Below are 27613 nucleotides of genomic sequence, written 5' to 3' on the forward strand. Positions count from 1 at the left end.
CTCATCTTCAAAATTTTCCTAGCATGCTCAGCCATATGGCTACACAGATAACATTTGAAGGTAGCTAGAGGGCAGCGTGAGCCAGTACCGTATTAAATACTCATTTCTGAGTGAAATCCCATGACCTCTTGAAACATGTGCTGTGGGGCTAAAAATTATAGTGTCGACATTCAGGATTCGGTGGAGCCCCCAGGCTCTAAAGTCCCACAAGGGGATGGCCAGACTCCAACCCAAGCATCTACACTGCTAATTTTAGATCTCCCATCCTGAGCATTGTCAATTGACCCGAGCTCTGAGACTTGGTGCCATGAGGTTTTTTTATTGTGGTATGTACATACCCTTAGAGCCCTAAATGGCTTGGCACCTGCCTTCCTGAGATGGCTCTCCTCATGAAATACTATGCAATTGCAGTCAGCAGAGATATTCTGGTCAGAGCTCCTTGTGTATATAAAGGAGGGAAGGTTTGTTCTATGACTTATAGGTAAGAGCTGATCAGAGGATAGATATAATTTGTGGACTTGAACTTCAGAAAAAGATCTATAAGGCATAAAGCAAAGCTGGTCTCTGGGCAAAAGTTTGGGATGTTGACCACCAGGTGGAATTCTTTCTGGAGAATGTGGATTCCTTTTTTTCTCAGGAGTGACACAAGATGGAGGAAGTTGTGTTATAGATGGCATATATTTGTGCAGAGAAGCCACTAGCCTGCTCCCAGGGTAAATAAAAGTCAATTTATGTACTTTTTGCATTTAAATACATGTTTGTTTATTAAAACTAACCCTATTTAAAATATAATTCAAACTGATAACCTAGTTAAAGCATAACATTATTGTATCAGAATAATTTAAAAGTAAATACACTTTATTAAGTAATACATACCTGCTGCAAAGTTTTAAAGAATGTTCAACCCTAAATTGATGAAAGTCATTGACTAAGTGTAACTGGAATTAGTGTCTGTTGAAGAACTAAACCTGTTTTAGGGTATGTCTACACTACAGCGTTAATTCGAACTAACTTAGTTCGAATTAGTTAATTCGAACTAAGCTAATTTGAACTAACGCGTCTAGAACTAAAAACTAGTTCGAATTAGCGTTTTGCTAATTCGAACTAGCATGTCCACATTAAGTGGACCCTGAACAGGGCTTAAGGATGGCCGGAAGCAATGCCGGCAGGGCATCAGAGGAGGACTTAGAGCGTGGAGATGCTGTCTCAGGCTAGCTGAGGGCTGTGCTTAAAGGGTCCCGACCCCCACCCCGGACAGACAGTTCTCAGGGGTGCCCCGCTTGAAAACCAGTCCTGGCTTGGAGTGCCCGGAGTGCCCACACTGGGCACATCACACCACTCGGCCATCAGCCCGGCTGCACTTGCCGCAGGCTGCCATCTGGGGAGAGGGGGCAATTGGGGGGCTGCAGGAGAGCTTCCACCCCCAGAAGCCCACAGAGCCAGCCCAGTCCTCCCCATCGGGGACTCGTACCCCATTCTTCCCTCACCTCCTTCCACTTACCCTTCCCTAGCCCCTTTTCTTGATGTACAAAATAAAGGACAATTGTGTTCAAAAACGGAATCTGTCTTTATTGAACAAAACTGGGGGAGACTGGGAAAAGGAGGTGGGAGAGGGGAAGAGAGAGGCTGGGAGAGGGGAGGGCAACTAAAATGATCAGGGGTTGGGAACAGGTCCCATATGAAGAGAGGCTAAAGAGACTGGGACTTCTCAGCTTAGAAAAGAGGAGACGGAGGGGGGACAGGATAGAGGTCTCTAAAAGCAGGAGTTGGGTGGAGAGGGTGCATATAGAAAAGTTCTTCCTTAGTTCCCATAAAGAAGGACTAGAGGACACCAAAGGAAAGGAATGGGTAGCAGGCTTCAAACTAGTAACAGAAAGTTGTTCTTCACAAAGCAAAGAGTCAACCTGTGGAACTCCTTGCTGCAGGAGGCTGTGACGGCTAGAACTAGAACAGAGTTTAAAGGGACGTGAGATAAAGTCATGGAGGTTGGGTCCATCGAGTGGTATTAGCCAGGGGGTAGGAGTGGTGTCCCTGCCCAAAGTGTGTGGAAGGCTGGAGAGGGATGGCACGAGACAAATGGCTTGGTCACTGTCTTCGGTCCATCCCCTCCAGGGTCCCTAGGGTTGGCCGCTGTCCGTAGACAGGCTACTGGGCTAGATGGACCTTTGGTCTGACCCAGGACGGCCATTGTAAGCTCAGGGCTCAGAGTCGGGGGTCTCAGTGGACCCCCATGATTTTCATGCACATCTGCTCCTGGGTGGCCAGGCTGGCAGCTCTCCTGCCCTAGACGGCCACCTTCCTGTGCCTAGTGCGGAGATCGTGGACGAGGTCCACGATGTCCGCACTAGCCCAGGCGGGTGCCCGCCTCTTGCGGTCCCGGGCAAGCTCCCGGGAGCCGCCAGCCTGGTCCCAGGAAGAGGGGGAAGGCTGGGGGGCATCGGGTGGGTGGCTCGATCCGTGCCAGGTGCAGGGTCTGCTGGCTGGGTGCTGGCAGGCTTGCACCTGGCACGGGCACCGTAGCCAGCCCGTGCCCCTTTAAGGGGTCCAGGGCCGGGAGGGGGGCATAGAGTTTCCCTGGTGTTGGCCAGAGTGGCCACCAGGGAAACCTGGGAAGCCTTAGCCTCCCACTAGTTCGAATTAAGGGTCTACACAGCCCTTAATTCGAACTAGCTAGTTCGAACTAGGCTTAATCCTCGTAAAATGAGGTTTACCTAGTTCGAACTAAGCGCTCCGCTAGTTCGAATTAAATTCGAACTAGCGGAGCGCTAGTGTAGCGCCTATTAAAGTTAGTTCGAACTAACATCCGTTAGTTCGAACTAACTCTGTAGTGTAGACATACCCTTAGATAGCAGAAGCCTCCTTCTGCAGATACAGACATTATTAATCTTTTCTTCAGTTTATTCAACTAACTCCAAGTTAAAAAATCTTTTGGAAGCTGAAAAAGCAGAAAAGCTTGTTTTCCTCTTCCAAAACTAAGTGTGATAGATTGAGAACTTCTAGTTTTAAAATGCTGAGGGACACAATAACCAGTAAATAATCTATTCAATTCACTAATTACAAAGATTAAACTATTATTAGTTTTAAATTAAAAACTTGTTTTGGTACTTTTTTCTTATGTTTCCAATACATTTAAGATAAGTTTATATACTTAAATTTTAAATGCTATTTATGTACATTTTAATTGAATTGCAATTTCCATCCAAATAGAATTTTACAGAAATCAGAAACAAATTTACAGTCTAGTAAATTAAGAAAAGCATCATTCACCATTTTCACCATTTTGTAACGTAATAAAAATGTAAACATTAAGAATCTGCATAAATGTAAACTAACCTATACAACTGCTTAAGTAAATATGTATAAAATACTTAGTGTATCCTCCCCGTTAACAAAAAGCAGCACCAATTTAATGTAAAGACTATATTTAGTTGGAAAGCAGCATGTTTACTACACCATTACTAACCAACAAATATCAACCTATTTTTAGAAAAATAAAAAAATATTATAATGACAACATGCAATTAACCAAGATGATTTATAACAATATTTCCAGTGTGCTGATTTAAATGATTAGTAAAATCAGTGATTTAAATGAATCAAAAAATTGCAATAGCAAAATAGTTTGACCGTTTTATCTTTGAGAGCTCAAAGAGCTTGGAACAGGAATATTTTGTTTATCCTGAAGCTTAAGCACATACAAGAATCAAATAAAATCATAATGTATGATTTTAAGAGTCCCAGTCTCTACTGTGCTAAGCATTGTACAAACACATAACCACAATATGATATCTGCCCCGAAGACCTTGCATAGAATGATATACTGAAATTAATCAAGAATTGTAATAAATCAAATGTAATACTGTACAAGCCCTGCTGGTAAAAGGGTCTAATCCTGGTGAAGTACAGACCCCTTTATGAGGCTAATCAGAGTGGAAGGCTGCTACTGCTAGCAGGATCAGGCCTAAAGATAGTAAACGTCTTTGTAAGACACTGAGGCAACATCTATACTGCGCTCTCTTGCGCAAGAAAATATGCAAATGAGGCGAAGCAGTGAATATCACCGTGCCTCATTTCCATACTCAATGAGCTGCCATTTTTGCGCAAGGGGCTTTTGCGCAAAACCCCCCTCTTGCGCAAGAGCCGTTCTGCCTGAAAAAAGCAGCAGAATGGCTCTTGCGCAAGAGGGGGGTTTTGCGCAAAAAGGAGCCGTGTAGACAGTTCTTTTTTGCACAAAAGCCCCTTGCGCAAAATGGCAGCTCATTAAGCATGCAAATGAGGTGTGGTGATATTCACTGCTTTGCCTCATTTACATATTTTCTTGCACAAGAGAGCGCAGTATAGACGTAGTCTGAATATTTTTTTTGTGGGGGGGGGAGGGAGAGAAATAACAGTTCCTATGAAAGGAACAGAGCAAAATATCCCTTAATGTCATGGCAACATGCAGTAGTTTTCAAACGGACATCCATGGATCTCTGGGGGGTCCGAATACTATGTCTAAGTTTTCCAAAGGGGTCCACACTTCCATTTGAAATGTTTAGGGGGTCTACAAATGAAAAAAGGTTGAAAGCCACTGATCTACCATGGCTGACCAGCCCTGTAGATGAAATATCATCAAACAATGATATTGCAATCTGTACTAATCTTATAGCTGGCTTATGAGATGTAGGCACAGGTACACTGAAAACTGGACTGAGAACACTTCTCATAGGCCACTGAACATCTGACAGTTGGTAACTATCTTAACACTATCAGCCCAGGTTAATTTTCTTAATGGTGCATAGTGATGAAGGGCACTATCATCTCTGCCAATTCTCATCAACCATTCACAGTGGTTTTAGAATGCATTTTAATATTTGGAAAAACTCCAAGTTCTACTTACCAAAATGCAGTCCACCTTAGATTGTACAGTTTTGCTATAGGGAAAAGAAAAGAGAAGTCTCAGGTTAATCTATACAGCAATGTTATAAAATGTTACACAGTAGAACTTCCAACTGCTGTTATGTTGAGAAGCTACAAGCTTAATTCCTGGCTATGAAAATACCCTGGTCATTTAATTTATGCAAGAATGCTTATACTGTAGCTTTCAAGAAGAAAAATTCTAGAAATAGTTGTTACTTAAGACACATGCTTTTTTTCAGAAAATGACCATAGGTTTAATACTAGCTCATATTATAACTGGGAAACTTTATTCTGAGATACTGAGTAGCTACCACTTCACAAAGTGGCATTGACAGATGCACATTATTTCTTGGAATTGGCTCTGGGATGGTGTTAAGTGTTTTTTCAAATGGTAACTTCTTCAGATTCATTTGATTTGTCCACCTATAAAAACAATTTGAATTACTTTTATTTGCTATATGAATTATTGGCTGACCTGAATAGCTTCTACAGAATATCACAGCTGGATTTTTTTTTTTTACTAACAACTTAAATGTTTTACAATAAATAACCTATTCAATTTAACCTTAAGAACATAAGAACTAGAACATACTAGATCAGACCAACCATCAATCTAGCCTAGTATCCTGTCTGCCAACAATGGCCAATACCAGATGCCCCAGAGGAAGGAAACACAGCAGGTAATCCTCACAAGATCCCTCTCCTGTCACCCATTTCCAGACAAACAGAGGCTAGGGACACCACTCCTACCCATCCTGGCTAATAGCCATTGATGGACCTAACCTCCATGAGTCTATCTAGCTCTTTTTTTAACCCTGTTCAAGTCCTAGTCCTTGCAACATCCTCTGACAAGGAGTTCTACAAGTTGACTGTGCACTGAGTAAAGAAAAATGTCCTTTTGTTTTTTTAAACCTGCTACTTATTATTTTCATTTGGTGACCCCTAGTTCTTATATTGTGTGAATAAGTAAATAACTTTTCCTTATTCACTTTTTCCACACCAGTCATGATTTTATAGATCTCTATCATATTCCCCTTAGTCTCCTCTTTTCTAAGCTGAAAAGTCCAAGTCTTTTTAATCTTTCTTCATATGGGACCTGTTCCAACCCCAAATCATTTTTGTTGCCCTTTTCTGAACCTTTTCCAATGCCAATATATTTTTTTTTGAGATAAGGCGACCATATCTGTATGCAGTGAAGATGTGGGTGTACCATGTTTTTATATAGATGCAATAAGATATTCTCTGTCTTATGGTCTATCCCTTTTTAATGATTCCTAACATTCTATTTGCCTTTTTGACTGTCACTGTACACTGAGTGGATGTTTTCAGAGAAGTATTCACAATGACGCCAAGATCTCTCTCTTGAGTAGTTGTAGCCAAATTAGTCCCCATCATATTGTACGTATAGTTGGGATTACTTTTTCCAATGTGCATTACTTTACATTTACCAACATTAAATTTCATTTGCTGTTTTGTTGTCCAGTCACTTAGTTCGGTGAGATCTTTTTTAATCTCTTCACAGTCTCCTTTGATCTTAACTATCTTAAGCAGTTTTATATCACCTGCAAATTTTGCCACCTCACTGTTTACCCCTTTCTCTAGATCAGTGTTTCCCATTTTTTTTTGACCGTGGAACCTTTTTAAACTCGGAAAAAATTTAAGGAACTCCTACAGACAGGGAAAAAGTTTACTGAGCAAAAAAAACACCCCACCACCCAAGCACATAGAAGGCAGCTAGGTCCCTTGGTAAAAGCAGAGTGTCGGGGGGGGAGAAGAATCTTGGGTTGATCGGGGAGAAGTGGGACCAGCAGCTGTTGCTGCTGCTAGGTCCCCTGGTAAAACCAGGGCGGCAGTGGGGGACCGGGAGGTGTCTGAAAGCCCAGCGGGGAACCAGAGTCTTTGCCCGCCGGGCTCCTCTCTCTAAGGGCGGGAGAGCATCCGAGTTCTCGCGGAACCCTTACTTTCACTTCGCGGAACCCTAGGGTTCCACAGAGCACCATTTGGGAAACACTGCTCTAGATTATTTATAAATAAGTTGAATAGGACAGGTCCCAGGACAGACCCTTTGGAAACCCCACTAGTTACCTCTCTCCACTCTGAAAACTGACCATTTATTCCCACCCTTTGTTTCCTGTCTTTTAAACAGTTATCAATCCATGAAAGGACCTTCCCTTTTATCCCATGACAACTTAATACCTTTCAGCTGGTTCTAGGGAGTGAGTGAGGGCAAAAGTAAAGAGTCACATCACAAGAAATTTCACTAACCACAGTTTGGGCAAACTAATAATGTCAAATTCTCTAGCAAGAATTCCCTGCAGTAGGCAGTGGTGATGGTGTCATTCTTTCATTTTTTAGAACACTGTTTCACATTTTTCTGAATTAAAATTACAGAAGTATTTTTTCTGTGTGATTAGTCTTAAGTATCAATCTAAGGCTAAGAACAAAATCTACAAATTTACAACAGTGCAGCTGCACTGATGTAAGCACATCTGGTGAAGACAGTCTAAGCCAAGGGGAAATCACTCTTCCACTGATTTAATAATTCCACCTCTGTGAGAGATGGCAGCTACACTGATGTGAGAAACTCTCCTACCAACATAACACTGTCTACACAGAGGTTGCAGCTATATATACATTTTAGAGTGTGTCCGTCTGTGTTAGGGATGTCAAAGTGTAGTCAACTATACGATTAACCGATAAGCCTGGGCTTATCGGTTAATCCTGTCGACTACATGCATTCCCCTCTCCCCCGCTGCCTCTGCTAAAGCACTGGATCCCACGGAGCAGCCTGTTCCCTCCCCCCGCACACCTGCTCTTACAGAAAGGCAGCAGCACAGATGGTGTGGGAGGCAGATGGGACTGCTACACGTGGGGAACTGGCTTTTAAGCTAGCTCTCTGTGTATGCCAGTTCTGCAGAGCTGCCTCTCTGCCCCAAGTTGCTTCTGCCTCTATCAGTGGTGGGTGGAGGTGAGGACGGTAGTAGGGGAGGTTGCTCCGTGGGATGGCAGAGCAGCCTCTATCTTCCAGGAGCTCAGCCCCCCACAGACAGAGGCTGCTGCCACCCTGTGTTGCTGCCTGTGTATCAGAGGCAGCAGAGTGGCAGGGGGCTCCCCAGAAGTGGAGTAACCACTAAGTTTTGATGCGGTTACACAACTATTCAGTTAATGATCTCTAACATCCCTAGTCTGTCTCTGAGTCCATTCAAGAATTCCTCCTAAATGGTAAGAGCTAGGGCCACTAAATTTGATATGCAGCTTCCTCTTCTCCTAGCTTAAAGCAAGGTCAGGGTTTGGTTGTGCCAGGACATCCAGAAGCCCTGGGAAAAGGACTATTTTCCATAACATACAAAGGGAGGGGCTTCTGTTCAGAGGGTTGCGATACTGAAAGTGGTCATTGGGGGCATCAAGCCTGCGGGGGAGAGCTATCCTGCAGAATGTCCACTGGGGACAGCTGTGCCACAAATGGCGTGTCCATCAGAGTTGGGGCTCCGACATCTTGCCCAATCCCTTTCCTCATCTCCCTCCCAGCCCTTGGCCACAGTGCTGGAGCGGGGTAGAGGAGAAAAAGGCCCCTGGTGGCGAGGGAGGGAGAGGCTGGGGGCAGAGAAAATTCCCTTGGCAACTGGGAGGTACTCGAGGGGAGAGAAAACGCTGGTGCCAGATGGGACCCCCTCTGTCCTGAGTCCCTCTTTACTCTTCAACCCTCAGTCTTGCACAGCCTCCTGCACTCCCCCGCCAACGTCCCCAAGGCCCTGCCCTGACTCCCTGCACCTTCCAACCACCAGCCCCTTGCCCTGAAGGAGCTGGGCAACTCCAGATAAATTTGCTAGTTTGGTATAATGCCTTGCTCAGGGGGGTGGATTTTCACAACATGGAGCAACGTTGTTATACCAAAGTAAGTATGCAGTTTAGATCAACCCTTACGTTTTGTTACTGTTCTGCTAAATTAGGGTACGTCTACACTACAGTGCTAATTCGAACTAACTTAGTTCAAATTAGTTAATTGGAACTAAGCTAATTCGAACTAACGTGTCTAGAACTAAAAACTAGTTCGAATTAGCGTTTTGCTAATTTGAACTAGCGCATCCACACTGATTGGACGCAGGGGGGCATTTAAGGGCGGCTGAAACCGGTTCTGGCAGGGCATCAGGTCAGTAGTTGCGTTGTGTGGCTGCTGTCTGAGGCTATCTGAGGCTCGTGCTTAAAGGAAGCCCCCCAGACAGCCGGTTCTCAGCTTTTCCTGCTTGCTTGCCAACCTCGCCGACGGACAGCAAAGCGTTGGTCTCTGTGCCCGTCGGTGTCGGTGCTTCCCTTCGGGGACGCCGCCGCAGGTGGCAACATGGAGCCAGAGCTCGCCCTGCACCTTCTGGTGCACTTTCTGGACTTGCTGCTGCAAGCCTGCCACCAATGGCTCGAGACTGCCTGGCACCACCTGGTGCACGTCAGCCCCCTGCCTCTCCACCTGGCCGCCCTGGAGGCCGTGGAGGAGCTGCGGCGGCGCCCCGGCACCGGCGTGCCCCGCCACGTCTGGACACCAGCAGCGACTGATGGGACCGCATCGTCCTGGAGCGCTGGGAAGACCGACAGTGGACCCAGAACTTCAGGATGAGGAGGGACACCTTCCTGGAGCTCTGCGAGTGGCTCGCCCCTGCTCTGCACAGAAGGGACACTCGCATGAGGCCCGCCATCCCCCTCCAGAAGCGGGTGGCCATCGCCCTATGGAAGCTCTCCACGCCGGACAGCTACCGATCCTTCGGGAACCAGTTCGGCGTAGGGAGATCCACCGTCGGAGCAGTACTCATGCAGGTATGGCACTCGTCGGCCACTGCGCTGGGGCGGAGGGGGGCTGCGAGGAGGGGATGGGCCGCCCCAGGGACAAAGGGAGGGCGGGAGGAGGCGAAAGCGCCCCACACCGGAGGGGACGGTCTGTCCCGGCCGTACTACACGCCGCCAGGGGGGTTGCTTCCGGGAGTGGGGCACGGGGCACTGCCAGGGCACGAACACTCCCAGCCACCCGGGCGCCCCACAGATTGGCGCTTTGCTGTGTTTCTCTCCGCAAGTGGTCAAGGCCATCAACCGGGTGCTGCTCCGCAGGGTGGTCCGCCTCGCCGACCCGGACGCCGTCATCTGGGGATTAGGCGCCCTCGGCTTCCCCAACTGCGGGGGGGCCATCGACGGGACGCACATCCCCATCCGTGCCCCGGAACACCAGGCGTCCCGGTACATTAACCGCAAGGGGTACTTCTCCGTGATCCTACAGGCCGTGTGTGACCACCGGGGCCAGTTCACGGACATTAATGTGGGCTGGTCCGGCAAAGCACACGACGCCCGGGTGTACCGCAACTCCTCCGTGTGCCAGCGGCTGCAGGACGGGACCTTCTTCCCCGACCGCCACATCAGGGTCGGGGACATGGACATGCCCGTCTGCCTGGTGGAGGATGCCGCCTACCCACTGCAGCCATGGCTGATGAAGCCCTACACGGGGCACCTCAATCCCTCCTGCCAGGCCTTCAATGCCAGGCTGACCAGGGCCCGCATCGTGGTGGAGGGGGCCTTCGGGCGACTGAAAGCCCGCTTTCGATGCCTTCTCACCCGTCTGGACCTGGCTGAGCACAACATCCCGTGGTGGCAGCATGTTGTGTGCTCCACAATTTATGTGAGCGAAAGGGGGAGGCTTTCCTGCCAGCCTGGATGGCTGAGGCTGACCGCATGGCTGGACACTACGGTCAGCCCCGCACCGCCGCCGTCCGGGAAGCCCAGCGGGGGGCCATCCGGATCCGGGAAGCCCTGCGGGAGAGCTTCCTGGTGGAGGAGGAGGACTGACCTCTCCCTGCATGCCCCACTGGGGCCTTCTTCCACCCTACCCCCTTCCCCTTTCCCCTCCCTACCTACTGTCAAATAAAGACACCTGTTTTTCAAACAAAAATGTCTTTTTATTTAACATAACTGGGGTGGGGGGTGGGAGGAAGAAAGGTGGGAGAGGGGAGGGGGAAACCTGGGACGAGGGAGCAGGAAGGGGCGGGAAGGGAGGAAGGGAAAGGAAAGCTCAGGGGTGGGAGTCCGGCTGCCTCTCCCGGCTTGCCACACTGCGGATCCGGGGGCGTCGGTGGGGAATGGTTGTGGAGGGTGGGGCAGGAGGGACGGGGGGTGTGGAGGAAGCAGGAGCGGGAGCAGGAGGGGTAGCTGGAGGAGCAGGGGGAGCAGGAGGAATTGGGAAGCGGTCCAGCAGGCTCTGGAGGTGGCCTCGCAGGGCACGGCCCTGCTCCTCCAGGGCCTCCAAGCTCCTCCGGCGCAGCCTCAGGTCCTCCTGGACTCAGTGGTCCTGGAGACGGAGCTGTTGCTCCAGGAACCGGAGGTGCCGCCTCTGGTACTCCTCCTGGTTCCTGGCTCTCCTGCTTGCCCGGGCACGGGCAGCTGCTGCAGGCGGGGTGGTGCGCCCTACAGGCCCAGGTGCTGCGGCTGTGGTGAAACAAGACCAGCGGTCAATTACCCCAGGGGCCCAGGTGTGTGAAACCCAGCTCCCCTCTGCAAGGCCAGGGCCCCTGCAGGATCCCCAGCTGCTGCTCCTTGGTGGGCAAGGCCCAGGCGCACGGTCCCGGGGCTCCCTCTCGTCCCAGCCCCCCGTACACATAAGGGGAGCAAGATGGTACTCACAGGTGGACGCCTCCCCGGCCTCGGACGACACAGGCGAGCGGCTCTGTGGGGTGCCTCGGGGGTTCCGGGTCCTGGGCAGGCTGCCAGCAGGCTCCTGGCTCTCGGAGCCCTCCTCCTCCTCCTCCGTCTCCTGGAGCGGTCCCTCTGCTCCGGGGTCTATCACGTCCCGGGGGGCAGGGACGGCATGAGCCCCCAGGAGGAGGTCCAGAGCCAAAAACTGGGGGCACGCCTCCGGGTCAGCCCCTGGCTGGCAGGCCCGGAAATAGAACTGCCGCAGGTCCTTTATTTTCCAGCGCACCTGCTCCCGGCTGCGCTGGTGGCCCCGGCGGCCAGGCTGGCAGCCATGCAGCCATAGACTGTCGCGTTCCTGTGGCTAGTGCGGAGATCGTGGACATTGGAGGCTTCCCCCCAAACCTCGATGAGGTCCATGATCTCTGCACTAGACCACGCGGGCGCCTGCCTCTTGCGGCCCCGGGCAGGGTCCTGGGAGCCGCCAGGCTGGTCCCGGGAAGAGGGGGAGGTCTGGTTGTCCTCGGGTGGCTGGCTCATGGGTGTCAGGTGCAGAGTGTGCTGGCATGGGCGCTGGCAGCCTTGCAACTGGCACAAACTGTGTAGCCAGCCCGTGGCCCCTTAAGGGCTCCGGGGCCGGGAGGGGGGCAGACAAGTTTGCCTGGTGTTGGCCAGAGTGGCCACCAGGGCAAGCTGGGAAGGGCTAGCCTCCCACTAGTTCGAATTAAGGGTCTACACAGCCCTTAATTCGAACTAGCAAGTTCGAACTAGGCTTAATCCTCGTGGAATGAGGATTACCTAGTTCGAAGTAAGCGCTCCGTTAGTTCGAATTAAATTCGAACTAACGGAGCGCTAGTGTAGCGCCTATGAAAGTTAGTTCGAACTAACGTCTGTTAGTTCGAACTAACTTTGTAGTGTAGACATACCCTTAGTCCTTTAAGATATTGACCATTTTGCATAATATCTGATGAATATTTGACCTGTTAACTGACTATTTCTAGAGCGATCAAAAGACCAACCCTAAGTTAAACATGCCCTCAAATGCTCTCCACTGAATCTAGTGCACTTCATCGCCTGAGTGGCTTTACCACTTTCAAACACAGCGAAGTACTTCATGCCCTGAGTCTTGATTCTACGGCCCATGGAAGTCAGTTGGATATTTACCACTGGTTTCAATGAAAGCAGGCATCTGAGATACAACACTAGATACTTAACCACTGGCTAACTGATAAACCAGTACTAAATTAAATGTTTCAAAATTCAGGGAACAACTTTGCTCCCCTTGAAGTCAATGGGGGCAAGAATTAGACCCTAACTCCAAGGGTCATTCGCTCAGCTTGGCAAGAATAAGACCCGCTGTGATCTGACTTATTTTCCTCTTATGCAGCCTCCAGGCAGCCATGACTGGCTAGAAATGAGAATCAGTAGAGATAATTTAAGTGAGCAGTAAGAAATAAGCAAAATCGAAAGCAGAAAATGGCTCCACTACCTGACTTTGTATTGGGAGTTGGATCTTACTGGTGCAACCACCATTGCTGCAATGAGTGTTCTGAGATCTGACACCAAGAAGCAATAACCAGTGTTGTTATGTTGCCAGATATCTTTTTCCCTGCCCCTTCAGTTTGGTGCTCAGAAAAGACAAGAGTCGCTGTTGCTGCTAATGCCTGCCCCTTCTTATTTAAGATTGGCAATCTGGCTGAAGAGACAACAGAAATAGAACTGAGAAAGTAGTCTGTTTCAGCAAATACAACATGGAGTCCTGTGGCCTCCTTAAAGATTTTGTGTGTAAGTGTGAGAGAGAGACAGAGAGAGGGTATGTCTACACTACCCCGCTAGTTCGAACTAGCGGGGTAATGTAGGCATACCACACTTGCAAATGAAGCCCGGGATTTGAATCTCCCGGGCTTCATTTGCATAAGCCGGCCGGCGCCATTTTTAAATGCCGGCTTGTTCGAACCCCGTGCCGCGCGGCTACACGCGGCACGGGCTAGATAGTTCGAACGTTCCACAAGGCGTACAGATAGTGCGGAATGGCTTGCCCATGCTGCAGCAGGTCCTTCCTGGCCAGAGCAGTCCGCGAGTGAGCAGCCCCCCCGACCCCTGGCTGGGATCACTGCACCAAAGGGGCGCCACTCCAACCCCACTGCAGGATCACGGTTAACCAGTTAAGCATGACGTTTAACTGGTTAATTTTTTTAACTGGGATTTTACATCCCTATTTATAACAACCCAGGGCTTTATCTAGTCTATTTTCCTGTGAGACTGCTGGCAGCTGTTACCTCAGCAGGCTTCCTGAGTTTGGCAGTCCCAAACAACCATGGTTACTGTCAGCTAAATTGGGCCCTATATGGAGCAATTGCCAACATTTGGACTCTAATCCAGGCACTTTGTTACATGTCTCACAACAGGTGCAACAGAATACAGAGGTAATAGATGCACTCACTAATGAAAATAACCAACTGAATCTATTGGTGTCCTAAATCCATTTGAAATCTAAATATAGAACTAAAATTATCAGTCACAACTAGTATTGCTTCTCCTGGACAGCTGCTTTTAACAGCAGCATCTGGGGAGGGGCGGGGGGGGGGGGGGACTCAGTTAAGTTATAATGAACTAATCTACTTAATAGAGGAAGTAAACTTTAGATGACTACTTCAACTACATTATCTTAAAAATAATTAAGTTAACTACCTTCATATCTGAATGCTTCAGTCTGTTGCATGATTGACAAACTGAGTCTTCTAACAATTGCACTGGGGACAGAGCTGTCCCATCCTTAGAATGGTTTGGGGTGACCTCTCCAGGTTCCAAGTTTTTGGGGGTGACGGCCCCAACCATCCTATGTATGGGACCCATGGGATTACCTGGGGTCTTGTTCAGGGCAGGAGCAAGGGTTCCTCCCACATACTCTCTGCGGCGTCAGAAGCCCTAGTGGCCCTGCAACCTGCTCTGCCCCCCTGTTCATGGCTTCTCAGTGGCAATGAGAAGCAGAGCATTCTGGCCTCATGGGGCTCCAGTTCCTGATGCCACAGATAAGTGGGCACCGTGGGTTGGTAGGGCAGCGTGGTAGGAAAGAGAAGGCTGCTACGCCACTCTGGTTCCAGCCACCGTGATAAGTGTGTGTGGGTATGGAGCGACTCCTGCTGATACCACGCCAGGCACCAGTAATTCCCCAGGCCCCATTGCTGAGGGAAGGGACAAATGGGTAGGGTGGGGTTGGGACTTGGGGAAGGGGTGGAGCCAGAATCAGGCCTGCGACGGGGGGAGGAGACACCCCCCTCCTCCTTGGGACAGCCTTGATTGTCACCGACAACTTCTAAAAGTTTCAGTTTGGAATAAAACTCAGTTATAAAACTATGAAAATCAAAATTTACAAAAATGCCAATAGGAACACATATCACCATAATTAATAGCACAAATTCCTATAGTGTATATATACTGTTATGTATATTGCAGGAGGTCAGTATACTATTCACTGCATGAAAAAATCCCATTTGAGTTAGAACCTTATGCAAAACAAAAACAAAATCAAGGCTATAATTTGGTCCAAGTCAGCTATTAGAAGACTAAAACAATGTCAATAACCATCAATATAAATACCCGTAAAAAAAATAAGAGTACACCTGCTATACTACAAAGCTTAGAAAAACTTAATTATGTTAAAAAGTAGCTTGGAAGGGAAGGCTATTGAAGTCACTTCATCAGTCTAAGAAAGGCTGAGGAGGCACAGTGAAAGAAAGATGCTGCTTTTGGAATAACTCCAATGAGAATGAAGTAGGTTTCTAGTTCTGTGTTTTATCTAGAGATAAATGGGTGGAGGTTTTTGTTGATTTTTTTTTAAATCATTTTTAACTGTAGTTCTGGTTGAGACCCATTTTATTGTAAACCCTTCCAGTCAATCAGAACTGTCTCAATTATTTAACTTTGGAGTTAAGTTTTAAGAAAAGACTAAGTAGTACAATTTTTCAGAAATGACAAGCACTTGCGTATAAATCACACTTGACCTTCAATTAGACAACCCTCTAACTCATTCTTGAAAATGAGACTGCATTTCTAAAAAGCTTTGCCCCAGTCTCTACCCAAAATCTTTTTTTAATGAAGAAAATCAGTTATATGAAAGGTAACATACAGTTCTTCCAGTGACCTGTTTGTGCTCTGATGTAAACATGGCTTTATTTTAATGGACTTGGCATGAACATAATACAGAATGAAGAATGTGATTGTTACTGAATTTGCAAAGGAGGGTATAAGGAAACAGTTATAATATTTTACAAGTCTTTACAGGGTCAGATTACGCCTCCCTGATTTAGGTAAAAAATACCTGTCAGTGAGTAGTAACAGTCATTTTAATACACCAAGCAAGGTGGGAATACTGAGCAACAGTGGCAGAATGTGGGCCATAATGAGCAGCGTGTTTCCTTAACACTTTGAGTATGCTGCAAATAGCTGAGCCCACCTAGGCACAAGTGATTTCTGGGGACTTCCATGTCTCAGGGGGTATGTCTACACTACCCTCCTAGTTCGAACTAGGAGGGTAATGTAGGCATACCGCACTTGCAAATGAAGCCCGGGATTTGAATTTCCCAGGCTTCATTTGCATAAGCGGGGAGCCGCCATTTTTAAAACCCCACTGGTTCGAACCCCGTGCAGCACGGCTACACGGGGCACGAACTAGGTAGTTCGAACTAGGCTTCCTAGTTCGAACTACCATTACTCCTCATTTCACGAGGAGTAACGGTAGTTCAAACTAGGAAGCCTAGTTCGAACTACCTAGTTCGTGCCCCGTGTAGCCGCGCTGCACGGGGTTCAAACCAGCGGGGTTTTAAAAATGCTTATGCAAATGAAGCCCGGGAAATTCAAATCCCGGGCTTCATTTGCAAGTGCGGTATGCCTACATTACCCTCCTAGTTCAAACTAGTGGGGTAGTGTAGACATACCCAGGGAGAGCAGAAGGGGAAAGTGGCTGGGAAATGGCACTCTCTCAAACTTTACTAGCTATTACCAAGTATCTTCATAAACCTCCAAACTTGTGCAATCACGGACACTAAGCCCTATCAACTCAAACAGAAAAGCAGCTCATACAAATGTTATAGCTCCTGGTGTAACAAACTCAAGCTGCAGATACAGACAAGCACCCTGAGAACAATACATTCTGGAACACTGGTACTTTGCAACAGAGAATTTCAACTGTGTAATCTTATTGACTCTGTTGTCCTACCTTATTGACTCTGTTGTCCTACACGCTAACTCTGCTGATTAGGCCTCAATTGGAGTACTGTGTCCAGTTCTGTGCCCCATATTTCAGGAAAGATGTGGACAAATTGGAAAAATGCAGAAAAGAGCAATACAAATTATTAGAAGATTAGAAAACACGAGCTATGGGGAAGACTGAAAGAAATGGGATTGTTTAGTCTGGAAAAGAGAAGACCGAGAGAGGACTTGATAACTGATTTCAAGTACCTAAAAGGCTGTTATAAGGATGAGGGAGAAAACTTACTCTCCTCAACGTTTGAAGATAGGACAAGAAACAATGGGCTTAAATTACAGCAAGGGAGATTTAGTTGAACATTAGGAAAAACTTTCTGCCAGGGGCTATGTCTAGACTGCAGGCTTCTTTCGAAAGAGGCTCTTTCGAAAGCATCTTTCGAAAGAGCCTCTTTCGAAAGATCGCATCTAGACTGCAGGCGGATCTTTCAAAAATCCGCTTTTTCGAAAGAGAGTACCCAGCGAGTCTGGATGCTCTCTTTCGAGGAAGCCCTATTTACATTGAAGAACGCCTTCTTTCGAAAGAGGAACTTTCGAAAGAAGGCGTTCTTCCTCGTGAAACGAGGTTTACCACCATCGAAAGAAAAGCCGCGTTCTTTCGAAATAATTTCGAAAGAACGCGGCTTGAGTCTGGACGCAGGGGAAGTTTTTTCGGGAAAAGGCTACTTTTCTCGAAAAAGCCCCTGAGTCTGGACACAGCCAGGGTGATTAACGATGGGAATAAATTGACTAGGGAGGGTGTGGACTTTCCATCACTGGAGATATTTAAGAGAAGGTTAGACAAACAACTGTCAGGGATGGTCTAGAAATGGTGCTTGGTCTTGCCATGATTCCAGAGGCCTGGACTTGATGACCTCTCAAGGTTCCTTCCAGTCCTATGATACTCTAACTGTGTCAGTCCCACGCTGTCATTGAATGCTGCAGCACCAAGAGAGAGGACTCATTCATTCCTCCAAGACAGAATTTGTACATGAGGTAGGGCCAGGGGATGTCTGTCTTCCTCACACAATCCCAAGGGGGATGCTTCATAAGTTCCCCTCTCCATTACTTCCTCCTATGATAGAGGGAGAATCCCACTCTACCAGAGCAATTTACTGTTCTGTGACCATCACGTCTTAGTGAATGGTTTGTGTTTAATTTGCGTTCTTGCCCAGTAGAAATGCTCCACAAAGTTACATAGGAGACCTGCACTGGATTCCTGATCCTGTGGTTTCACTCCGTGAAGCCTCTGTAGTCAGGAACAACAGAAATCCACTGACAGCAGCCTGTGATCTTATCAGAGCTCTGAAGTTAAACAATATTGATCAAAATTGCCTGACTTCCATGAAAGACACAGGTATCCTTTCTTGCAGTGCTGATCGCATTCCTTCTTTCATTGTCAAGTTCTTTATAAACCTAAATCTTACACGTCAGCTAACAATTCAGATTTCCACAGACTAACCCTGCTGTTAAACTATACCCTAAAAATCTCGTAATAGAAAATCCCTGCACAAAAGAGCTGACAAAGTAAGGGTATGATCCCACAAAGTCTAATTCTGTGCCTAATCCCCATTGAATTCAATGTATTTGTTCACAAGTAAAGACACAAATAGTGCCCAATCCTGCAAAACCCTAAGTCATAAGACACATACAGGCCTACAGTTATGGTGCAAGAAATCTTAAAGAGTTTGGTTATATTAAGCTTTAGAAAGCCAAATAGGTCACTTTTTAATTAGTTTCTGGCATACAGGGGCAATGTTGGTATAAACAGTCTGTTAAAGGAACTAGACATCTTATTATTTAGTTCTCTTCTACAAGCATTTGCATAAACACAGAGCACGTTTCTGAAATCCGGTTGTGAGAGTAGCTTCCAACTGGAAACACTTCCCACATACTCACTTGTGATTGTTTAAGATGGACCTGAAGGGCAAACATCTCATCTCTTCTACCTGCTAGTCCCACACTCTATCTCAGTGCTCTTCCACCTTTTTATGAACAAAATCACATTTTGAATTTAAATGCAACCCGATCTACCTTTCCCTTTCCCTGAGGCTCTGCCCCACTTACTCCATCACCTCCGTTGCTTGATCTTGCCCACCCTCACTGGGGCAGAGCAGAAGGTTGAGGTTTGGGAAGGGGTGCAGGCTCTGGGCTGGGTTCAAGGGGTTTGCAGTGTGGGAGGAGCTCCAGGCTGAGCCTGGGTGTGGGGGTGTGGTACAGGAAATGGTGGCTCCAGGAGGGAGTTTAAGGTTGGGGTTCAGGTTCCTGCCAGGCAGCACTTACCTGAAGCAGCTCCCTGGCTGCCCTGACCCCATGCCACTCCCTGAAGTGGCTAAAGTGCCCCTGTGGCCCCTGGGGAGGGCACATGCACTTCCCCTCTCTGCAGGTACCGCCCCTGCAGCTCCCATTGGCCAGTTCCCTGTTCCCAAACAACAGGGTGATACCTACAGGAAGGAGCAGTACACAGAGATTCCTGCCCTCCCCTTCCCTGGGGCTGTGGTACAGAGGCACAATGGTCACTTTCAGGACTGGCATGGAGCTGGAGCAGGTACTAAGCCTGCCTTTTAGCAGTAGTAATATAAACACATTTTTAACAACACCCACTAACTGTGTAACGGATTGAATTTCAATCAGTTGCACGTTTAAATCCTCCCTGGGTTGCTGGACTGGCAGGCTGCTGGTGGTGGCTGGGAATTTAACTGGTAAGGTTAATTGATAAACTAATGCTTACCAGTTACCATTTAATCCATGGGTTCCCAAACTGGGGGGCACGAGGTGACCCCGCTCCCCCCCTCAAAGTTTTGCTGCCATTTTTGTTTTTCGGCCTCAGTAAGTTTTTTTTTTTTTTGCTCAACAAGTTTTGCTGCTATGGGGGAGGGAGGGTGTGAGGGTTTCTCAAAAATCAAAAAGGGGGCGTGATGCCGAAAAGTTTGGGAAACACTGTTTTAATCAGTTAAACTCTAACACTCCTACCTAGCAGAAGTCCCACCACACTGCCAGACTTTTAGTGGCTAGAGATCTCAATCAATTGGGAGAGTCTCCAGGATCTACCAGTCAATCACAACTGAGGACCACCGCTCTATCCTATCATGAAGACAGGACTTACCTTCTGATCAGATAACACGGGGTCATCACTGTAGGTCTGCAAAGAAGCACAGATTTTCCAACACTCCTGTATTTGGCTATAGTATAGATGTTGGACCTCCCTGGCCTGGCACGCTGAATGATCCTGGATGAGGGATTTTGCTGGACCACAGGAGGACATTTATGGCCCCCCTTGCTGCTGGGCCCAGCCTCTGCCCTGCCTCCCCCACTGAGTTTACTGGCTCCTGGCCTCTTCCCCACCAGAGCCCAGCTGAGCAGCACGCCAGGCTTCCCCACCCACACCTCAGCCCAGCTCAGCCGCACACCCAGCTTCCTGGCTCCTCCCTCACCCACCCTGCAGCCTATCTGGGCTGTGTTTCTGCCCCTACATCACTCTGGCTCCCAGCTCCCCTTGCCTCCTGCAGCACGCCGGGATGTTGCTGGACCAGAAAGTTCCCATTTATAGATGTGCAACCTGTATTGCACTGCATATATCAATATGTCAATATGCAATAAGAAAAGATAACAGCTACAGCATACCTTCTGCAATAGTAGTTTGTGGTACCATTGTATGATGGATATAAGAGACCCTATCTCATACCAGTCAATCTACCTTAATCAGGCATGTCCAAAGTCCGGCCCGCGGGCCAAATGCGGCCCGCGGTCAGATTTAATACAGCCCCCCGCTTCTCCCAGCTCCCTGGTGCTTTTTTTAACTGGCGCGCGCAGCGCGCCGCTTCGGGCCACCGCCGCGGTCCCAAACCCTGCCTCTGCACTCCGCTTTGGGGCTGAGAGTGCGGGGACAGCCCCCGCTTCCTCCCCCTCTCCTGGCTCCCCGGCGCTCCTCTGAACTGGCGCCGCTTCCGGCCACGCCGCCGCCGTCCATGGCGGCCGCTGCGGTCCTAAAGTCTTCCATGTAGGGCACGTCCGCAGCCCCGCTCCCCCGCTTGGCTACGGGTTCGCCCTGCCCCCGAGCCGCCGTGAGGCCAGCGTGCCCTGCGCTCTCCGCCCGCCTCTGACCCTGCAGGCCCTCTACCTTGGGGCTGAGAGTGCAGGGACGGACTCCGCAGCTGCTCAATCTCAGTATCTGTGATTGGCCCTGTGCACTGTCAGCTTCCTGGCGGGCTCAGGCACGTGGAGCTGCGAACATTAGAGACTTCGCCACAAACGGGCTCAGGCACGTGGAGCTCATCATTAGAGACTTCGCCACAAACAGCCACAAAGGCAAGAGAATTCTTGTTGGGCAGTGTATTAGTGCAGTGTATTACTTGGGCAGTGTATTAAACCTCTGGCACTGCGCTCACATGATCCCTTCCCCTACTGGTCAATTTAAAAAAATGGCGACTGTAAATAAGAGAAGGAAAGTTGACAGTGAGGGCCGCCGCTTCCAGGACAGGTGGAAAGTGGAATATTTCTTCACTGAAATAGAGAATCACTGTGTTTGTCTGATATGCCAAGAGACTGTGGCTGTTTATAAGGAATTTAATGTCAAGAGACACTACCAGTCGAGACATAGCACATACGACAAGCTTACAGGGCATGACCGCAGTGAAAAGTTGAAGCAACTTGAAGCTGTTTTAATGTCACAACAGAAATTTTTCATAAGAGCCCGTGAGTCAAATGAAAATGCCACAAGGGCGAGCTATGAGGTGGCAACGTTAATTGCTAAAAATTGCAAATCTTTTGCTGAGGGTGACTTTATCAAAGAATGCGTTATGAAAATGGTTGAGAATATCTGTCCCGAGAAGAAGCAAGAGTTTGCCAACATTTGCCTGGCTCGTAACACTGTAGCACGGAGAATTGAAGAGAGTTCATCAGATATTAAGAGACAGTTGACATCCAAAGGAGTGGATTTTGACTTCTTTTCAATAGCCTGTGATGAAAGCACGGACCTATCTGACACAGCTCAGTTGCTGATTTTTATGAGAGGGGTGGACGATGAAATGAATGTGACTGAAGAGCTACTTGACCTCCAGAGCCTTACGGACCAAACAAGAGGAAAAGATTTATTTGTTTCTGTTAGTTCCGCCATAGATGACATGAAACTGCCTTGGAACAAAGTTACTGGGATTATTACTGATGGGGCACCTGCCATGGTTGGTGAACGAAGTGGATTATCAACCCTAATCTGTAACAAGGTGATCGAAGAAGGAGGCAAAGCTATTAAACTCCATTGTATCATTAATCAACAAGTTCTCTGTGCTAAACATCTCAAATATGATCATGTTATGAAACCGGTGCTAAAGACTATTAATTTTATTCGCTCTAAAGCCCTGTGCCACCGCCAGTTTAAACAGTTTCTACTGGACATCCAGGCTGAATACGAAAATGTTTTATATCACAACGATGTAAGATGGCTCAGTCGGGGGTCTGCACTGCAGCGTTTCTACTCTCTCAGAAAGGAAATCGGAGAATTCTTGGAAACAAAGGGACAACCAATGCGAGAACTATCTGATCCTATTTGGCTGGCTGATTTGGGGTTTCTAGTTGACATAACAAAGCATCTGAATGTACTGAACACGAGTCTTCAGGGGAAAGATGCAGCGGTGAACCAGCTTTATTCACACCTCAAAGCCTTTGGGACAAAGCTGCAACTTTTCATAAGGCAGTTGTCACAAACACAGCCCAATACCATACATTTTTCAGCGTTGCAGGAAATAATGAACAGTTTTCCACAGGACAATATCAGTGCGCAAACGAGCAGGTATGCAGCAGACATTGCATCTCTGACTGGGGAGTTTAAACAGCGCTTTCAGGACTTTGCAGCTATTGAAAAGGAGATCAGCCTTTTCTCCTCTCCATTCTCTGTTGACCCCGAGGATGCTCCAGATCAGCTACAGCTCGAGCTCATTGAGCTGCATTGTGACAGCGAGTTACGCAGTCGTCACCAACAGCTTTCTCTTGTGAACTTTTACCGCCAACTGGATAAGAGCCGGTTTCAAGAGATTCGAACATTGGCTAAGAAAATGCTGAGCTTGTTTGGCTCAACATATATGTGTGAGAAGACATTCTCTGCTATGAACTTTAACAAGAACCGCGTGAGGACAAGACTAAGTGACTCTCACCTGTGTGACATTTTGCGCATCAAAACCACTGCCTTTGAACCAGACCTAGCCTATGTGCTGCAGTCCAGATCTCAGTTTCACCCTTCACATTAGTGTAGGCAAGTTTTTTTTTCAATTGAGATGAATACATTGTAAAATCTCAGTTAATGTCAGTTGGTCTAAATCAGTTATAAATATATTTGGACACAACATGTATAGTTGGTGTTATGTTGTTTGCCATTTGCAATAAACTTTACATAAAATAGTTATTTTGCATTTAATTTTAATGGTTCAAAGAATGTCAGGCAAAATGGTCGGCCCTCACGCATGTTCACTTCATCAAATCTGGCCCTCTTTGAAAAAAGTTTGGACACCCCTGACCTTAATGAATAAAGTTTTAAAGTATAATAATTTGGCCCCCACTCTTCACCCAAGTTAGGCTACCTTGCTAGTGAAACAGTAGAATTACCCAACAGCCCACACAGTAAAAGCTTTTCCCACAATCTTAAGAGTGATGGTGTCATACACACACTTTCTATTCCATACATTAGCTACCCATTATACAGTGCTTCTCACACATCAAAGGAATTCTCTTTCCCCTCCCCCCTTTATGGCTCACATATGGCCCCTTTACTTTATTCACATGCTATGTAGAATCTGGCCCAATTTTTCTTCTCTGGGGGCTGAAAAGGAGAACCTTTCAAATGTGAGCACAAACCAAAATATAAGCTGAATGTTGTAGCTGTCTGCCAGAGAGACACTTCAGCCTCATGGCCTTTTAAGAATCACTCAGCTATGAAAGAACTTGTCACCTCCTACCGCATCAGGCATTTGTTCCCTTCACGGGATCTCTAAGAGCCATTTGTCAAATTATTTCACAGGAGTGTCTGGGCAGTCTCAAAAGGCTGCTTTTTGGGAGAAGGATGCTAAATGAATAGCATCCATAGCCTCTGAACCCATGTGGCTTGTGGTCCAGTAGCCACAGGGGCCATTTTAGTGTGGACACACTCTTTCCTCCACCTCTTATCTTGAACTTTGTTTTGTGTTTGGCTTCCCTTGTCTCCTTACCTGTTTCAAACTCTTGTCAGTGTTTCCAAACAGATAGTACACCCATGGACATGTACCAAACTGATAGAACTGTGGTATCCTACTCGCTAGCCACTAGCCACATGTGGCTATTTGGCCCATTGATTGTGGCTACTTGGCTTCAACAATGTGGCTATTTGCAGACTGAGTGTGGCTAGTTCACTATAGTGGCTACTAGGGATATAAGTGACTAGTCGACTACCCGATAAGCATATTATGCTTATCAGGTAATCAAGTAGTGACTTGACTAGTCGCTTCTCCCCCTTGCTGTCTCTATCAGAGAGAGGCAGCCGGGGGGGAGAGGGAGGGAGCAGGAGCTGGTGCTAGGGGAAGCCAGCTTAAAAGCCAGTTCCCCCCAGCACCGTCTCTGGGCAGGGAGGGGTGGTAGAGGAGGCAGAAGCGTAGCAGGGGATAGAGCGCGAACCAGGAATCGCACTCAGTCCCAGATGCTGCACCTCTGCTTTTTAAATGTATTAAGAACCTCTGGGATCTTAATACATTTAAAAAACAGAAGCACAGCGGAAGTGGGGGGGATGGGAACCAGGCACAAGCCTGACAGCTCTTAATGCATTTAAAAGGCAGAGCTGCAGCACAGTTAGCTCTCAGACTGGGAGCTAATCCTGCTGCAGCTCTGCAGTTTCAATCCTTATCGACTAATCAAGTGGTTGATGGAAATTCCATCAACTACTCAATTAGCTGATTACCTAAAATTTAACATCCCTAGTGGCTACTACTTCAGAACTGGCTGGACACCATGGTGATAGAAGTCAACATCAACAAGATTTATCATCTATAATGAATGTCATGTTGGTGAAAGTCATACTGAGAAATAAGCAACTTTTTACGTGTCATATCTTTAACACTGAAACAACTGACTTTGGAACAGGTTTAGAGGTCTTGTCTAGAACTCTAACTAGGTTTAGCAGCAATAGTTAAATAATTAAAGAGATGCCCAAGTTAAATAATTAAAGAGATGCCTATTTATTTTCACCCTGCATGCTTTGCTTAAGAGACAAATTCTGCAAACATCTGTAACCGGTATAATGCTTACTCCCATACGCAGTCATATTAAAGGCAATGAGACAGCTCACACTTGGTAAGCTTTGTCTCCCAGTAACAGTTGTAGGATTAGGCCTGTAATTTTTAATCTTAACAAATTAGTCTACCTGTCATCCATATAACTACAAATAATTGTCTCCTCAGAAGTATAATCAAATTTAAAATGCAACCATATATGCCATTACCTCACTAACAGATATTCACATATAGCATATTACATTATCTGGCACAGCTCACACTGCTAGCAGTAGAAGTATCCAATTAGCTTTAAAAAAAAAATCACTTTTTGCTAGTACTTGTTCCAAATGCTTGCTTCATATATCTGAAAGATTATGTATTGTCCAACTAACTAATTAAGCAATTTTTGAGATTTTAGACTGTGGTAATGTTAGTTGCACACGGAAAATACGTGACAGTAGAATTCCACACCTCATTCCTGCCAATTAAGAACAGATGAGTTAATCTCCGCCCCCAAAGCGGTGCTTGTGCAAAATATGAATGATCCAATAACCAATAGCTTCTTGGAGCCACCTACAGGCTCTCTCACTGGCTGCAGCTTTCTTTCCCCAGTGGATACTTCTACAATCTAACTTACTAATTAACAGATAGTATAAATCTTACTAATGTGAAACCTTTAACACCTGAATTTCAAAAGTACTGAGCATCTGTAACCTCCACTGATTTCAAGGACAGCTGTGGGTGAGCACTCAACACTACAATAAGTCAGTCTATTCAAAGAACTTTAAGTAAAAAATTAATCTATGTAGGTTTCAGGGCTAATAGCTAAAAACATGTGGTGCTAATTCAATTCCTGAATGATTCCTTCTCTGCTGGTGCACAGAGATGTAGAAATCAACTCAGTGAAATTTCTACCTTTGCATTCTAAATTCACCAACTTGAAATCAATGGGGACTGACCACTGATTAAACTTTGGCTAACACCAGCAGTTAATAGAATAAAAGATACAAAAGGGGAGGTGTTATTTCAGCACTATAGGTTCTAGAACACTGCCAAGAGACAAGTGCATCAGTGACTAAACGAGAAGAGTGCAAATCTCCGTGGCTCTGCTGACTGTGGCCACAAGCATCCTGCATTGCAGCAACTTTCTGCTCTTCATGACAAATCATTGAAGAGCATAGAGGAGCGGGGGAGAGGGGACAAAGATACCATTACCCTCCGCCAGTGCAATTATGCTAAATGTTTGTATTCACTTTTTAGCAACAGCATAGCTACATCAGTGCAAGAAGAGGTGCAAACAGTAGCATAAGTGGGTGTCTTTACCACAGAGTCACGAAAAGCAAAAATGTTCATGACAGTGGTAAAAACGCCCATGCTTATCTACACCACTGCTTGACAAGCTGATACTAGCTTTCAAAGGGAAGCTTAAATTTTATGTATATGAATGGAAGTCAGCAGAGCATCTCAGTGACTCATCTTAGCCCAAGTGAATGACCAACAGACTCGGACTACAGATGCCCAAGTTCTCCCTATGACTCTTCCTGCTAGGTGTTGTTGGACAAAAAAATAATCTACTATATTAGGTATTCTAGTTATCACTTACCTCAATGCAGCCTTGACCTTAACTGGAGTCTGTAAGCACACTAGTACAGTTTGAACCTGTCTGGGCCAGCAACATCCGTGGTCCAGCATGATTTTAGTTAGCCAGATGTCCATGGATGTGGCCAAGTTTCCCACAGTCCCATAAAGTTTATTAACAGTCATCAATCCTGGCTCTCAGTGTTCTGTGCTGCTATTCAGCTCTAATTTACCCCAAATGTCTTCTAAGAGACCATAAGCAGTGGAAGTGTTGGTAATGCTGGGAGACCATATAGACCTCCCATAATTCAGCAAATTGTCTGGTTCAGCACCAGTCAGATCCCAAGGGTGCTGGACTACAGAGTTTCAACCTGTAGTATAGGAGGCAGAGTTTAGGAAGGTTTGCAATGTGGGGTGACAGTAGAGTAACAAGACATGGAAGTCTAGGGAAGACAAGGTTTGAAGAAATGGGGAGTGGATTATATCAAAGGGGGGACATAAATTGAGCAGATAAACTTAGACAAGGTAGTCTTTGCCATACTAAAAGTTGTCACAAAAAACAATCATGTGATGGAAAGGAAAGAATGTTTTATTTAATACTACACACTAAGATTACTGCCCCCAAAACCCATACAGCAGCTCCCTGAGTTACGAACAAGATATGGACCAACACCTGGTTCGTAACTCGAAGAGTTCGTAACTCAGATCCCATAGAGTTACACAGAGACCGTGCTGTTCATAAGCGCGGATCGCCGTTTGTAACTCGGATCCTCATTTACGAACCGCTTTGGTTGTAAGTGCGGATGGTTGTAAGTGGGGGGTGGCTGTAACTCGGGGAGCGGCTGTATTTAGTTCTGACACATGCATTAAGATGTAATCCCAGAGTACTGCCTGTAGCAACAAAGAATTAATACTTGGTATATATGTACACGTATATAGTTATGTATAATAAATACATACAAGAGCAGCCTCTGTCCAAGATGGACCCACTGTGGGCT

At 46.9% G+C, this 27613-nt stretch overlaps 1 protein-coding gene across 1 annotated transcript in view; it reads right to left on the reverse strand.

Moving 5' to 3' along the window:
- RFX7 (regulatory factor X7) overlaps window positions 1-27613 on the reverse strand; it is a 125067-nt gene that overhangs the window by 59452 nt on the left and 38002 nt on the right. Inside the window, exon 2 of the mRNA XM_075897300.1 lies at window positions 4880-4913. Within this exon, the coding sequence (XP_075753415.1) occupies window positions 4880-4913 (34 nt within the window). The remainder of the gene's footprint in view (window positions 1-4879; window positions 4914-27613) is intronic.

Source organism: Pelodiscus sinensis, chromosome 14, assembly GCF_049634645.1.
Source record: "Pelodiscus sinensis isolate JC-2024 chromosome 14, ASM4963464v1, whole genome shotgun sequence".
In the NCBI taxonomy this organism is placed as follows: domain Eukaryota; kingdom Metazoa; phylum Chordata; order Testudines; family Trionychidae; genus Pelodiscus; species Pelodiscus sinensis.